Source organism: Nannobrachium achirus (assembly GCF_963921795.1).
Source record: "Nannobrachium achirus genome assembly, chromosome: 7".
NCBI classification, from domain to species: domain Eukaryota; kingdom Metazoa; phylum Chordata; class Actinopteri; order Myctophiformes; family Myctophidae; genus Nannobrachium; species Nannobrachium achirus.
In genome coordinates this window covers 10,742,055-10,756,896 of record NC_137816.1, presented here as the reverse complement: position 1 = coordinate 10,756,896, position 14,842 = coordinate 10,742,055, and the positions used below count along the sequence as shown (strand labels likewise).

At 42.7% G+C, this 14,842-nt stretch overlaps 1 protein-coding gene across 15 annotated transcripts in view; it reads right to left on the bottom strand.

Annotated features, from left to right (window-relative positions):
• The window catches only part of LOC308289046 (uncharacterized protein), a 60,723-nt gene that overhangs the window by 42,472 nt on the left and 3,409 nt on the right, over window positions 1-14,842 (bottom strand). For all 15 annotated transcript variants that reach the window (XM_080730588.1, XM_080730581.1, XM_080730583.1 and 12 more), the window contains 10 exons: window positions 13,058-13,326; window positions 10,876-11,113; window positions 10,045-10,271; window positions 9,205-9,388; window positions 3,736-3,965; window positions 3,442-3,610; window positions 2,542-2,711; window positions 2,062-2,293; window positions 1,701-1,910; window positions 1,413-1,547 (listed from right to left, as the gene is read on the bottom strand). In XM_080730588.1, coding sequence (XP_080586714.1) covers window positions 1,413-1,547; window positions 1,701-1,910; window positions 2,062-2,293; window positions 2,542-2,711; window positions 3,442-3,610; window positions 3,736-3,965; window positions 9,205-9,388; window positions 10,045-10,271; window positions 10,876-11,113; window positions 13,058-13,326 — 2,064 coding nt within the window. The remainder of the gene's footprint in view (window positions 1-1,412; window positions 1,548-1,700; window positions 1,911-2,061; window positions 2,294-2,541; window positions 2,712-3,441; window positions 3,611-3,735; window positions 3,966-9,204; window positions 9,389-10,044; window positions 10,272-10,875; window positions 11,114-13,057; window positions 13,327-14,842) is intronic.

Sequence of the window (14,842 nt, the reverse complement as noted above, 5' to 3'; positions counted from 1 at the left end):
TGAATCCAAATTCACAGATTCAAACATGGGTCTGCCGCACTGTGGTGAACCGTTGGCATCGCTACCTTCCATCTCCTGGCCCTTTCTAGGCCGGAGTTTGACTGGAGACTTATTTTCCGTGCAAGTCTGTGGTTGGCCTTTTGGACATTTTTGTCTTCCCTTCGCATTCAGTGGATTCGCTTTGGCTGCGACGTTGGCCCAGTGGCAGCCAAACTGTGCAAACACACTCCCTGGATGCTAATTCAGAACCTCTGCCCCACATTTTTCACATGGGCCTGTTCTAGCGCCACCATGAGGTACATTTTAGCAAAACTCATATTTTGACAGTTCTCCTTCAGAATATTTTACAGAAATCATGCAAATCGGTAAACTTTCAGTGGATGTAATCGACATGGATCCGTCTGATTTTCCATATTCCATTCTGATTGGCCGAAATTCACTTCCCAAGTTTGCAGGATTGGTCAGTTTTGAACAAAATGCCTCAAATCATGAACAAAGCATGTATTTGTTGTGAAATTGCGCGCACACCGCACACACATTACCAATAGGCCAAGGAAGAAATTCCACTTCAACATTTTCAAATCAGCCTCATAATGGAGCTATAACAAGCCGATTTGTGTGTTTTTATTTTTTATTTTTTTAATCAGTGTAAACCTTTGTATGCGTACTCCCTATATAGCGTCCTGTTGGCGCTATAATAGGCCAATGTAAAAAGGGTGGCATGTGTTCTTCGCCAAATCTTAGACCTTTCATGGCAATCGGACACAGCATGCACAATTTGACATGCTATTGTGTTCCAAAAATGTGTTTTGCTCAAGTCTACCTGATGGTGGCGCTATAACAGGCAAATGTGAAAAGGGTAGCATTTGTTCCTTGACCTAGTGGGAATATGTGTGGGATTACTGGCATATTTCACGGTAATTGCAAGCTGCGTTGATTATTTGAGGTATTTTGTTCAAAAACAGAGCAATCCTGCAAATTTTGGCAGCAAATATTAGCCAATTAAGATGGAATATAAAATATCAGATGGATCGGTTTTGATCACATGACTATAGAGATGCTGTGTAATGATTTGTGTGATTGTTGGAGAAAGTCTGATGAAGTAATATCCAAAAATGTGATTTACATAAGTCAGCCTCCTGGTGGCTGAAGTAAAAAATGCAGGGAAAAGGTTTGTCCTTTCCTACTCGGGAAACTTGTGATATAGCAGTCAATGAGTTAATAACCTCATCACTTTATGTGCAGTGTTTAGTTGTACGAGTGTGTTGTTTATGTGACTGGCAGCAGTAAATAAAACCAGATAAAAGACACTGATTCCGATGACGGACGATGCTCAAGAAATACCAGTACATGGCAGACTATTTAGTTGCATAGTGGGTGTGATTGAATAGTTAAATGTACAGCATCACTACCTTCCATCTCCTGGCCCTTTCTATGCCGGCGTTTGGCTGGAAGCTTGTCCCTTTTGCACACCTTGAGGTGACGAGCCAGGTTTCCACTGTGAAAGAACGACTTACCACACTGGTTACACAGGATTCGACGTTCTCCTGGGGGGCAAAGAGCAGATCAGAAATATATACATGAGGCTTTCATGATCACTTAAAGTATCTTGGAAAAGCATATAGGTCACTTACAGTAACATCATTTGTAAAGTGACCTAAAGGTATATGGCACAGAAAACCGTAATTAAAATATGATACCTTTCTTTGGAGAATCCAAATTCTTAGATTCAAAAATGGATCTGCTGGACTGTGGTGGAACGTTGGCATCGCTACCTTCCATCTCCTGGCCCTTTCTATGCCGGTGTTTGGCTGGAGGCTTCTCCCCTGTGTGCAGCTTGAGGTGAGATACCAGGGTTTGCTTGTGAGAGTACGCCTTACCACACTGGTTGCACTGAAATGGACGTTGTCCTGAGGGGGGGGGGGGGGCAAGAGCAGAACAGAAATATATACATGAGGCTTTCGTAATTGCGTATCATGGAAAAGCATATAGGTCACTTTACATCATTTGTAAAGTTACCTATATGGCACAGAACAATTAAACCCAATTAAAACATGTTACCTTTCTCTGGTGAATCCAACATGGGTCTGCCGCACTGTGGTGAACCGTTGGCATCGCTACCTTCCATCTCCTGGCCCTTTCTATACCGGCGTTTGACTGGAGACTTCTTTTCCGTGCAAGTCTGTGGTTGGCCTTTTGGACATTTTTGTCTTCCCTTTGCATTAGTCGTAGTATTCTTAAGGCCAGAGGTCGCCAACCGCTGAATGCTCAAAGATGAATCCACCTCTGGTGTCTGAAATAACAGGACCAATAACAGTTACTAATGGCATTGTGAGACAGACAGGTAAAAAAAAAGTCAGTGAGCCATTATGTTTTTCTTCAAAAGTCAGTAATTTACAGGCAGTTTGAAGACTTAAAAAAAATCTAAAGACTAATCAATTAAATAAATTAAGAGCAATTTCTAATCGTTATCTGTAGGGGGCATGTAATAAACAATGCAGCTTAAAATACCTGACTGAAAGGTCTCTAATTTCCTAGTACCTGTTCTTTGGCTCCAATAGGAGACAATGAAATAGGGGGTGGGATGGCAGCCAAGGATCTACAGTCTGGTGTGGAGTTCACAGAGGCTTCTGGTGTGTCCGATAGTTGTCCCTCCCCTCTCGTTGGCGTCTTTGATAAGAAACTCTCAGTGCATTCGCTAAAAAGAGATTCTGTGGGAAGAGTGGCGGAGACTATAGCAATGAATTTCACTTACCTGAACATATGAACATAATCTATTACTCATTTACTTTCACTGTGCTGGCATGTGTGAAATCTCCAATGTTCAAATTAAACTTTTAAATATTATTAATACATCAAAATAGCCATTTGAAATCAAAGATGCCTGGCCATCAGTGAGACTCATTTTACAACTATGATGGTTTTGACTAGTTTTAATCTTTTAATTTGAATTTGTCATGACAGAACGTTAAGGGTTGACCATAACTTTATTACACAACCGCAGACTTTAATGATGTGTATTCCGTAAATTTGATTTAACATTTTCTAGAATCTTGGAATAAACCAGTCAAGATAATGTAATGTTAGCATTATTTTCATATTTCTGAAGCCCATTTCAGTTCCGACTTTAGGGGAATGATAGATAACAAGCAGATGAAGATTCAAAAAGTTGCACTGAATTCATTATCAATCTAACCAGATGTGGTTTATAAGCTCTGCTGTAAAGTATGTGTGGCCCCATGAACGCTAGGTCACAGATAGTCATTTATCATCTGTGATAGCATTGTACTGCAACTCTGACTTCTGATTATAATCTTGCTCATCAGATGAATTAAATTGACCAATATGGCCAAACCACCTATGTAAAATATGATAACCTTCTCTTGTTAATCTTGTGAACCTTCTTTTGTGAAGGCGATGGAAGACATCTCCTGGTCCTACCTTCCATCTCCTGGTCCTTTATTCGCCGGCGTTTGGCTGGAGGCTCCTTTTCTGTGCATCTCTGTGGTTGGCCTTTTGGACATTTTTGTCTCCCCTTTGCTTTAGTTGTACTATTCCTAATGCCAGAGGTTGACTGCTGAATGCTCAAAGATGAATCCACCTCTGGTGTCTGAAAAGAACAGGCCCAATAACAAAAAAAAAGGTGAGGAGGTTGGAGAAAGACTCTTGACAACATGCGCAAATAAGTTACAGGCAATTTGAAGAGTTAAAACAGGAACAATCAGTATTAAATACCTGTGTGAAGTCTCTACCATTTCCTAATTCTTGTTCTTTAGCTCCAACAGGAGACAATGAAATAGGTGATGAAATGGCAGCCAAGGATCTACAATCTGGTGTGGAGTTCACAGAGCCATCTGGAGTGTTCCATGGTTGTCCATCGCCTCTCTTTGGCGTGGTTGGTAAGGAACTCTCAAGGGACTTGCTTAGAAGTGGATAACTGCTGTGTAACAACGGTTGTGATGATTCTGTGGGTAGAGTTGAAAAGATCTCAGTCATAAAATCAGAGATGTCAATGACGAAAGAAACGGCAACGAATTTCACTCACCCAAATATATGTCCAAAATAACATAACTCATACTATCACTGTGTTGTCATGCGCTAAATCTCCTATGTTCAACTAAACTTTTGTTAAAATACAAAATTGTCATTGTTTATAAAAAGTAGTATAATAATAAGTGACCTATATGGTAGGGGTAAGTAGAAAGTGATGGAACAATAGACTCATTTAATCAATCATTTAGTTCAATGGCACTTGCTGCTAGCCTGGCGGAGCCCGACGTTATTATCTGTGTTCATTCCTTCCACAGTATAACGTCTGGCCTTTGGCTGATTTGGCAGCTTGAAAAGTGGGCGGGAGTACTTGCCTTGACAGACAGACTCCTCTAACCAATCACCATCTCTCAGCCAGTCGGAAGAACGGCAAACAAACACGTCTTTTCGGCCGATAAACTCCACTAGCGCATCCTCCGTGTTGCTTTTTAATTGTTGTAATTGATTCCAACTCTGAAATAACTGCACTTATTGGTTGTTTTATGGTTAGAGCGTTAACTGTTACACTTTTTGCATCGCGAGGGCAGCCATTGTTGTTTTGAAAATGCTGCAGCCTGCAGCATGCATCTACGTCACCGTCTACACATGGACCAATCAGGGAAATCTTTTCACTTGTTGTCAGGAAGACTACGTTTGTTGTGCGGAAGCATAGTGCGGAAGCAGTCACTGATTGGCCCAAATCACAGAATAATCGGTATACTCGCTGCCAATCAACGGAAGTCCAGACGTTATACTGTGGAAGGAATGAGTGAGTGAACGCAGATGACGTCCGGCCCCGCCAGGCTAACTTGCTGCAGCACTAAACTCAATCCCCATAAGGCAGAGTCCCAAAGACAGAGTAGCTGTATCTTGGTGGAATAAGGATTGTGATGCAGCCATAAAAAATCACACCCGTGTGAAGTGGAGCTGTGTGTGTGTGTGTGTGTGTGTGTGTGTGTGTGTGTGTGTGTGTGTGTGTGTGTGTGTGTGTGTGTGTGTGTGTGTGTGTGTGTGTGTGTGTGTGGATCATGTGTACCGATTTTTGTGACATTTGAAGAAAATATGTAGGAAAAGGAGCAAAAAGTGTGTTTTGAAGAAAATTCAAGATGGCGGAAAATCTATCATGGCGCAAATGGGCGTGGCCTATATGGGGAGATGCGTCATGACCCAAGGAATCCAGGGAAAAAATATTTTTAATTTTACGACCTACGGTTCAAGAGTTACAGGCCAAAACGTAAAGTGGGGTGTTATGGCGCCACCATGCGGCCAAATGACACAATTATTTTTTATTTAATCCTTGAAATCATTATGAACCTCCTCTCCAAGTCTTGAAACTCTAGCCCCTATGGTTTGCGAGAGACAAATAATTGAATGTGAGTTTTTGCGATTCCCATTATAAGACAATGGGGAAAATTAATTCACTAATAAATTAATATCAATTAAACTATAGAACCTTTCTCTTAGAAAAGTAATAGCCCACGATTCCCGAGTAAGCCGGTCGATTTGACATATGGCGCGAGTGTGTGGTGGCAAAACTGTGGGACTAGTGGCGTGCCGAAGTTTAGGAAGTTCAGGCTACATACACACAGACAGACAGACAGACACACACACACACACACACACACACACAGACCCACACAGCCACGTATAGGGGAGCCTGTGTTTCACACAGCTCCAAAAATAGAAACAGAGCCTATCGAAAGCTAAGGATATATCCATCACAAATAAACACAATTGACAACAAAAGGTTAAGAGCAGTTTCAAGGAAAACTATCAAGGAGGCCAAGAGGAATTGTTGGAGGAAGTATTGTGGGACAATAGGCCTGGATACCAACCCCTTAAGGAAGCATGGTCGAGTCCACAGAATGTCAGGGAAATTTAGAAGGCACACAATGCCAGTTTTGAATGATGGAACAAGGGAGGCTGTAAGCAACAGAGAGAGGGCAAGTATGCTTGTCAAAGTATTTCAGGCTGTGCATAACTCCACTGCTTTGGGAGAAGAAAGGTTGAGGAAGAGAGCTGAAATGTTGAGGAGTGTGGAATCTTAATTACGGTCATGAAAATAGTGATTTATTTAATTTATTTTCTTCACATAAGGAATTGAGAGAGGCCATTCAGGCCTTGGCCAACACAGCCCCAGGAAGAGATAGGCTGTGCTATGAGATGTTTAAGCATGTAAACGACACTGTGCTTGATGAAGTATTAACGCTGTTTAATGTAATATGGGAGACAGGTAGCTTACCAGCAGAGTGGAAGCATGCAGTCATAATTCCAAAACTGAACCCACTTAAAAATGCATCAAAGTTTGATTCATATCGTCCTATAGCACGGACGTCAGTACTGTGCAAAATAATGGAACGCATAGTAACCAACAGGCTAGTGTATTTCTTTGAAACAAGAGGCTTTTTTTGTTGACTACCAAAATAGGTTCAGAATAGGTAGAGGTACTATGGACTCTGTAGCAGTCCTGGACTTGGAGGTTAGAATGGCTATGGTAAATAAGGAAGCTATAGTTGGAGTATTCCTAGACAATGAAAAAGTCTATGACTCCATGTGGAAAGAAGGGGTATTAATTAAATTGCATGACGCAGGAGTAAAGGGACGGATGCTTAACTGGATCAAGGATTTCCTTATGAGTAGAACAATTCAGGTGCGAGTGGGAGGGGCTTACTCTGAAACTGTTAACATAGAGAATGACACCCTGCAGGGATCAGTTATCAGCCCAGTCCTCTTCAATGTCCTGATTAATGATATTTTCAAAACCGTGTTGGGCAAGGATTTGGGAGGTCGCTTTTTGCAGATGACATGCCATCTGGAGGAGAGGCAGGAATGTTGAGTGAACCTATTTTTTTTGTTCTGGTTTGTTTCCATTGCGAATGGCCCGGTTCCAGACAAGGTTCCTGGAACCTCCTGGAACCTTTTTTAGGTCTTGCTCCTGAGGTAGAACTAAACTTGAGTTCTGGGAACCTATGGGCGGGGCTAGCAGCGCTACTGCTCTTGATTGGTCGAGTGGAGGTGACGACACCGAGGAGAACTGGGAGAAATCTCACGACACCGTCATTTTTTAAATCCTATTCCGACAGACAGAAACACAGAAACACTATGGACGCGACGACAGCCACGACACATTGTTCAAGTGAATGTGATGATACAGGCTCTTATTTGTGTCTGGGCGGGAGAAGAAAATATCCAGAAGGAGCTAGAAGCATCCGTTCTTCTAAATGAAAGGATTTTCAAACAAATCCCGCCGCCGTCGTCTTTCTGAAATGGGCGTCAGGTGCACAAGCAAACAGACACGGTAAAAATAAGAGAGAGAGAGACGCTTTTTTTCTCCCTAGCAAAGGCAGCGTACCGACCAAACGCTCAGTACAGTTATATAGCAGCTTGTTTGTAACCTGACTGCGCCAGATGGTGGCAGCAGTGCGTATGCCTGCATACCGCTCTGCTTTTACCATCTGGGATTCCTCGGGGAGAGTTGATAACATTCATAAAGTCCCGGGCCGGACGAATCAGCGGCAGCTACGGGCGGGCTCTGAGCGGCTCTGAGCCAATAGTCTGACTGCAGACCACGTGGAAACCCAGGAGGCGGATTCTGGGTGTAACGTCATGCAGACAGGCCAATATGAGTGGATGGAGTTGGCACTCAAATCTATGTTGACGCGTTCTAGCATGCACAGCACTCTTCGGTGCCGTCCGTGCACGTCCATGTGGGAAATATATTGGCCACACGGCGTCCGGTCACATCTGGCCTCGAAGGCACTACTGATTATGGTGGATTGAGCAAGTTAAGCCAGAAAAAGTAATAATTTGCTCTGATTCAGCTGCTGCCTTGATGGCCTTGAGGAGTGGGACATCTAGAGCTAGAGCCAACCTGATAAACAAAGCTCTGATATGCCTATACAAGATAGAGAAAGCAGGTTGTGATATAGGATTCCTTTGGGTCCCAGCCAGGGCATGCAGGTGTAGAGGGGAACGAAGTAGCTGACAAGCTGGCCAGAAACTCACTCCAGAGAGAGAATATAAATGTGAAAATTATTTTGGCCAAGCCAGAGTTTTACAGCACCATAAAGGAGGGGCTTGAGAAACAGTGGCAAGAGGAGTGGAACAATGAAGAGAGGGAGACTGTATTTTTCAGCACAAGCATCTGTCAAAAAGAGCATGGACATGGGGGGGTGATAGAAGAGGCTATTTGGCCCTAAACAGAGAATACACAGTGGCAGAATACCTGAGCAAGGTGACTGACCAAAAACAAAGAAAAATCTTGACACGGTACAGACTCAGTGAACAGTCTTGCAATCGAGAAAGGACGACATAGGCATACCTGGCTCCCTAGAGAAAACAGACTTTGCACCAACTGCTACAAAATGAAGTGGAAACTGAGCTACACTTCCAAACTGCCTGTCCACTGTATATCAGAGACACATACTTCCCACAGATCATAACCACCCAAGGAGAGTTTGACCAATGATGAAAAACTCCCATACCTGCTGGGTGAAGTAAAACTATTTGCTAACACAGCAACAAGATTCGCGAGCTGCTGTGATAGGAGAAGGATATCAAATGGAACCCAACCACCTTAAAAACCATTGTATATATCCCTGCTCTGCCTGCATGTAACCTTGATGCATGAAAACTGTTACACTCTTTTCACCTGAACATATTTTGTTCCAATTGTATTGTATTGTATTGTATTGTATTGTATTGTATTGTATTGTATTGTATTGTGTATACTTCTGCTTTGGCAATGTAAACGTATGTTTTCTCATGCCAATAAAGCCCTTTGAATTGAATTGAATTAAAATTGAAATTGAATTGAAATTACAATTGTTTGGTCACTGCGGGCTAGCCAGCTGTCTGAAAACAGTTGGGAAACATCCAGATGGGCTGTGCGAAAGTGGAAGTACAGTAGTGCATGTCCTTATTGAGTGTGAGAAATATAGGGCAGAGAGCTCAACTACGTGAAGAACTGGAGGGTATTGGATTATTATATAAGCCATTGTTCAGTCGGGGAAAGGAGCATCAAGCTGTGGAGAGGAGCATTTTGGCTTTCCTCCGCAACACAGACCTCTATAAGAGGATATAGGAACTCTAAGGAGAGCAATGGCGTCAACACTGCCGGAAACCCCATTAGAAGAAGACCTATATGGTACAGATCACCTACAGTATATAAAATACCTTTTTCTGGTGAATCCAACTCCTGTGGTTCAAAAATGGGCGTTCCGCACTGTTCCTTTCTACGCCGGCATTTGGCTGGAGTCCTGTTTTCTCTGCAGGTCCTTGGTTGACCTTTTTGTCGTCCCTCTGCTTTAGTCTGACTCTGAGCATTCAGAGGTGGACAAGACGAATCCACCTCCGGTGTCTGAAAAGAACAGGCCCAAATAGCATTGTGAGATAGATTGTGAGATAGATGGGTCAAAAAGGGTGGAGTGAGCAGGTTGGACACTAGGACTGCACGATATGGGGAAAAAAAACCTATCTCGGTATTTATGCCAAATATTTCGATATCGATACGATATACAAATATATTACTGTATACATTTAATTTCATATTCAATATTGTAAATGTTGCACCAGTGAAAACTATGCATTATTCAAAAACAGCATAATAACATCATTCACTCTTGATTTTAAGTGCTATTGTGATCCCATACTTGTTATTCGATATTCTAAGTGTAGCAAAAGTGAAAACTAAACATTCTTCAAAACGAAAAAAGAAAACTCTTATTTTGAATTTCTCAGACCGAAACTAAAATGCTTACTTTCCTAGGATGCACTCCATCATTGCCTTTTGAGATACATGCACATGGATAATTGCGCATGGTCATACCGAGATAACAATATATTGTCCAGCACTACTGGACACAGACTCTAGAAATATTTCAGTCCCAAGGTGCAAATAATTTACAGGCAGTTTGAATACTTAAACAGATCAAATCTTAAGATTTTTATCAATGAAATGCCAATCCCAATCTTTATCTGTGGGGGGCATGTATCACACAATGCAGCTTTAGATACCTGACTCAAGTGTGTATCATCTCCTAGCTCCTCTTTGGCTCCAACTGGAGACACTGAAATAGGGAATGGGATGGCAGCCAAGGATATGCAGTCTGGGGTGGATATAACCAAGGCTTCTGGTGTGTCCCATGGTTGTCTCTCGCCTCTCCTTGGAGTGGTTGGTAAGGAACTCTCAGGGAATGTGCTTAGAATAGGAGAACTGCTGCATTGCAACAGGTCTGATGATTCTGTGGGAGAGTTGAAGAGATCTGTCAAATGGTCACTACACTATGTGTTCCAAGTGGTGCTGGTGAGAATCTCAGAATTGACAGGTATTGAACATTGTTCCCTAGTTCAAAAAATGTATAACTCAATGAAATAAACTCATCCGAAGCACAGCTCAAACTGTTAGTGATTTTCTTTTATTATTTAATTTGGACTTGACATTAGAAAGTTGATCATAACTTTACTACGTAACTGTCTGATGAAAGACTTTTCACAATTTGTAATTCACAATTTGTAATCATCTAATTTGACAGTCTCCCTTTTCTAGAATCTTGGAATAAACCTGGCTTGATGATGATTGTATGAAATATTTTCATATACACAAGCACATTTCTTTTGGCATTTAGGTTAATTTAAGATTAGAAATCTGAACTGTCTAATTTACAATCTAAATAAAACCAGAAGCATTTTTGAGCACTGCTTTAAAGTTTGCATGGCCCTGCGATTACCGCAGTCTTTAGCTCACAATGGATCATAGATTGTCATATATGCTTTGTGATAACATTGTATTGCTAAGCATATTAATAAAGTGACCTACAGTATATACAGTAGCAGAGCACATGTTACCTTCCTCTTGTGAATTCAACTCCTGGAGTTCAAACGTGGGTCTGCAGCGTTGTGGTGGCAGACTGTTGGCATCAGTAGCCTCCTGGTCCTTTCTATGCCGGAGTTTGACTGGAGGGCTGTTCTCTCTACAGGTCTGTGGTTGAACTTTTGGTCCTTTTTGTCTTCCCTTTGCTTTAGTCTGAGTAGTCAGAGGTTGACCACTGGCATTAGGAATGCAAGATGAATCCACATCTGATGTCTGAAAGGAACATGCAGATAACCGTTAACAAACACATCAAGTGCAAACCCAGCCGCGGAGTGCTTTTCCCAATCAAAGTCGGGATATCGCTTTTATATTAAATAACAGTAACGAGCGGTCATTGGGACCGGCGGATGAAAGAAGCGTAATCTCCCGTGATCCTTTGGGTGATGACGTCATCAAGAAGTGAATATGCTCCGTTGGCTTCTATTAATTGCTTTGCAGAAAAATGGTGGAATCCATCTCCAGATCGCGTGGATTGTCGAGAAACCCTTTTTTTCACCGGCAGCCCGTATTACGTGACTGGCAGGCGCGGTAACAAATTTTCTTTTCTGTGACGTTTGAATGAAAACATCTTGATCGATATTACAACATGAATTTCCAAAACATGGACACGATCGTGGGTTCCGCGGGTCTTCAAAATAAGGGTTTTTCAATAGAAAAACCCCGACAGAAGGTATCTAAATAATTAATTAAATATAAAGCATAGAAAGTGTTAATAAATGGCATTGTGAGATAAATGGGTCAAAAAAGGAGGGTTACACAGGATGGAGGCGGACTCTGGAAAGAGTCCCACGGTGCAAATCATTTAAAGGCTGTTTGAAGAGTTAAAACTCAAAAGATTAGGGGGCATGGTGGCGCAGTCGGTAGCACTGTCACCTCACAGCTAGAAGGTCCTGGGTTCGATTCCCACTGGGAACGCTGTGGGTGTGTTCTATCCTCCACGTCATCAGTGCCCATATCCTAGGTGGGGTTGTCAAAAAGGCCTATCCGTGTGGAGTTTGCATGTTCTCCCTGTGTCCCCTAGAGCTTAAAAGTTCAGCCCGAGCCCGACGAGACCCGACGGGTCGGCGCGGCGCGGGCTGGGCCGGGCTCAATTTGTCACGTATATGTCGGGCTTTGGGTCGGGTCGGTCTTTTATAATCCGGTAGGCAAGCGCAGCACGGTAACGTGATGTCTCTGTGACTGTGTAAGCTGCGCTGCACCGCTGCGGCGCAACTTGACACAGTTGAGCGTGTGTGACTGTATGTGCGCTGCTGCGCAATGTTCAGACAGTTGAGCAACGTTCAGTTGAGAGTGTGCTCCCGTGTGTGTGTGTGTGTGTGTGTGTGTGTGTGTGTGTGTGTGTGTGTGTGTGTGTGGCGGTGGCTGCTATATGGCCAGTGGGTGCTTCTCGTTCTCGCTGTGGCAGAGCGGAGCAGAGGAGATCGTTGAAACCATTCACAGACACTTTTGGATTTCCTAATAATATTATAGACGTAGTGTGAATGTTGTAGCTATAATAGCCTGTACGCCTGCTTCCTGATTTAGCGACGGCCGTCAGCTGTGTTTTCCAGCGAGGCTCCGATGTTTTTTTTTCTTCCATAATTAGGACGGTGCTTGCTACAATGTCTTTTATATATAGGCTCTATAAAGACAGTTGGAAAATGGTAGAATGACACTGTTCTTAACGAATCACCAATAGTGTATGAGGGAAAAAAGGATGCTGCTGTCTGCATCATATAAGCTTGTTGTTTAGAATGTCGGTCTTCGGGCTGGGCCGGTCTCCAATTGTCAATTATGTATCGGGCTTGGGCTCGGTCCGGGCTGAAATTCTGTCGGGCTGGGTTGGGCCGGGCTCAGTTTTTTAGGCCCGATTTAAGCTCTAGTAGGTACCCTCACAAAAATGAAAAGCGGCTTGGACTCCTTATGCATAGACGGAAGCATGAGGTCAGTCCATTTCTATTCCCAGGTTGGCAGAGGGAGTATAGCGCCCAGGATTACACTCGACAATTGACACCGAGTGAAAAATTGGTTAAAAAAAAATTGTGGGATAAAGAATTATATTTATATAAAAAGAAAACTCAAATACTAATCAATGAAATAAATGAAGACCAAATCCTGATCGTTATCTATAGGGTACGGGACCTGCAGGTAGGTATCACACAAAGCAGCTTTAGATACCTGACTGCTGTGTCCATTATCTCCTAGCTCCTCTTTGGCTCCAACAGGAGACACGGAAATAGGGATTGGGATGGCAGCCAAGGATCTGCAGTCTGGTGTGGGATTCACGGAGGCTTCTGGTATGTCCTGTGGTTGTCCCTCGCCACTCGTTAGTGTGGCTGGTAACAAACTCTCAGGGGATTTGCTTAAAAGAGAAGTGCTGCGTATCAACTCGTCTGATGATTCTGGGGGTAGAGTTGAAGAGATCTTCATCCAAATGTCAGAGATGTCTATAACAAAACAAACCGCAATTCATTTTACTCATCCAAACATAATATCCATAATGCATTACTCATTTACTTTCTTTGTGCTGGCATCCGAGTTTATTTCGGTTTGGGAGGGCTCCCCAAAACGAAATTATTTAGGTTCGGGGAGAGTCCATTCATACTCTCTTAACGGCTTGCACCGGAGTCGATTGTAAATACTGGATGTCGTTGGCATGAAAACGATTGTGGCCGATAAATGAGCTTAGCAGGGCGGATGCATGGCCCTCGCGGCTGCACACTGAATGACTGGAGCTGGAGCTCCAGCAGCACCAGATGGAGACGGGGTGACACACACACGCATGCACACGCAAGATCTGTCGAAAACATCTCATCTGTATAAGCTCACATTATAGACGTTCCGCCTCTCTTTCTGCATGCATCACAGTCACAACTCGTTGCGGACACTTGCAGATCGGCTCTAAACCATAGAGGTAATATATAGCTCTAAACCTTAACCTATCAACGTGGAACACTAGCAAAGTTGTGTTTAAGCTCTTCTTTTCTCTTTAAAACTGTCAGCGACTAGCGAGACACGCAGCAAAGCTGTGTGTGTGTGTGTGTGTGTGTGTGTGTGTGTGTGTGTGTGTGTGTGTGTGTGCGTGCTGACAATGTATCCGCTATGCAACGCTCAATACACGGCCACAAGCATTTGGAAGTCGGCTTGTCTCCCTTCCAAACGACCGCTGTTTCCTTGGCTTCACAGCCTAAAATATGAACTTGAAGCTGGGCTGAATGAATGAGAAGACACCGCTGAGCACCAAAATTAAGTCGGGAGGTCACAACATTTCGGCAGCACCGAACCGCCGAGTTTAAGTCGGGTGATGCCCCTCGAACCGCTGAATGACGTCATATCGTGGTCTGGACAGTGCCGAACCAAAATAAATTATCAAAGTATGAATCGACCCTAAATCTCCTATGTACAACAAAACTCTCAAAATAAAATATATTGTTAAAATGCATAAAAACACTAAGTACTAAATCAAAGACGCCTTAGAAATAGTGAGACTTATTTTAATTTTTGTATTATTATTATTATTTATTTGGACTTATAGTTTAATTTATTTAATTTATTTATTTTTCCATGTAAAAGAAAACATACAGTAGTTCATAAACACATTTCATAGACATTTCCTTTTCCTGGAAAAAAAAATTGTAGACTGCTCTGTGCTTGAGAACTACTGATTTAAACCAAAATGCAGGTTTAAATTGAATTCTGCAATTAATCTCTGTATCCTGCCAAACCCGAGGAACCCGAGAATTTCGCGATGTCCCTCCCTGCCACGCCCGAGGAACCCGAGAATTTCCGCCATTTTGAAAAAAAAAGAAAAAAAAAATCAAAAAAAAATTTTTTTCAAAAAATGTTTTGGGACCCCAAAAACGTTAGTAGGCATGATAGCGATCGCGAAATTGCTTGTTTAACCCCCATACAACCCCCATACAACTCAGGTAGCAGACCTCCAAGCTCACAACAGTGTAAAAC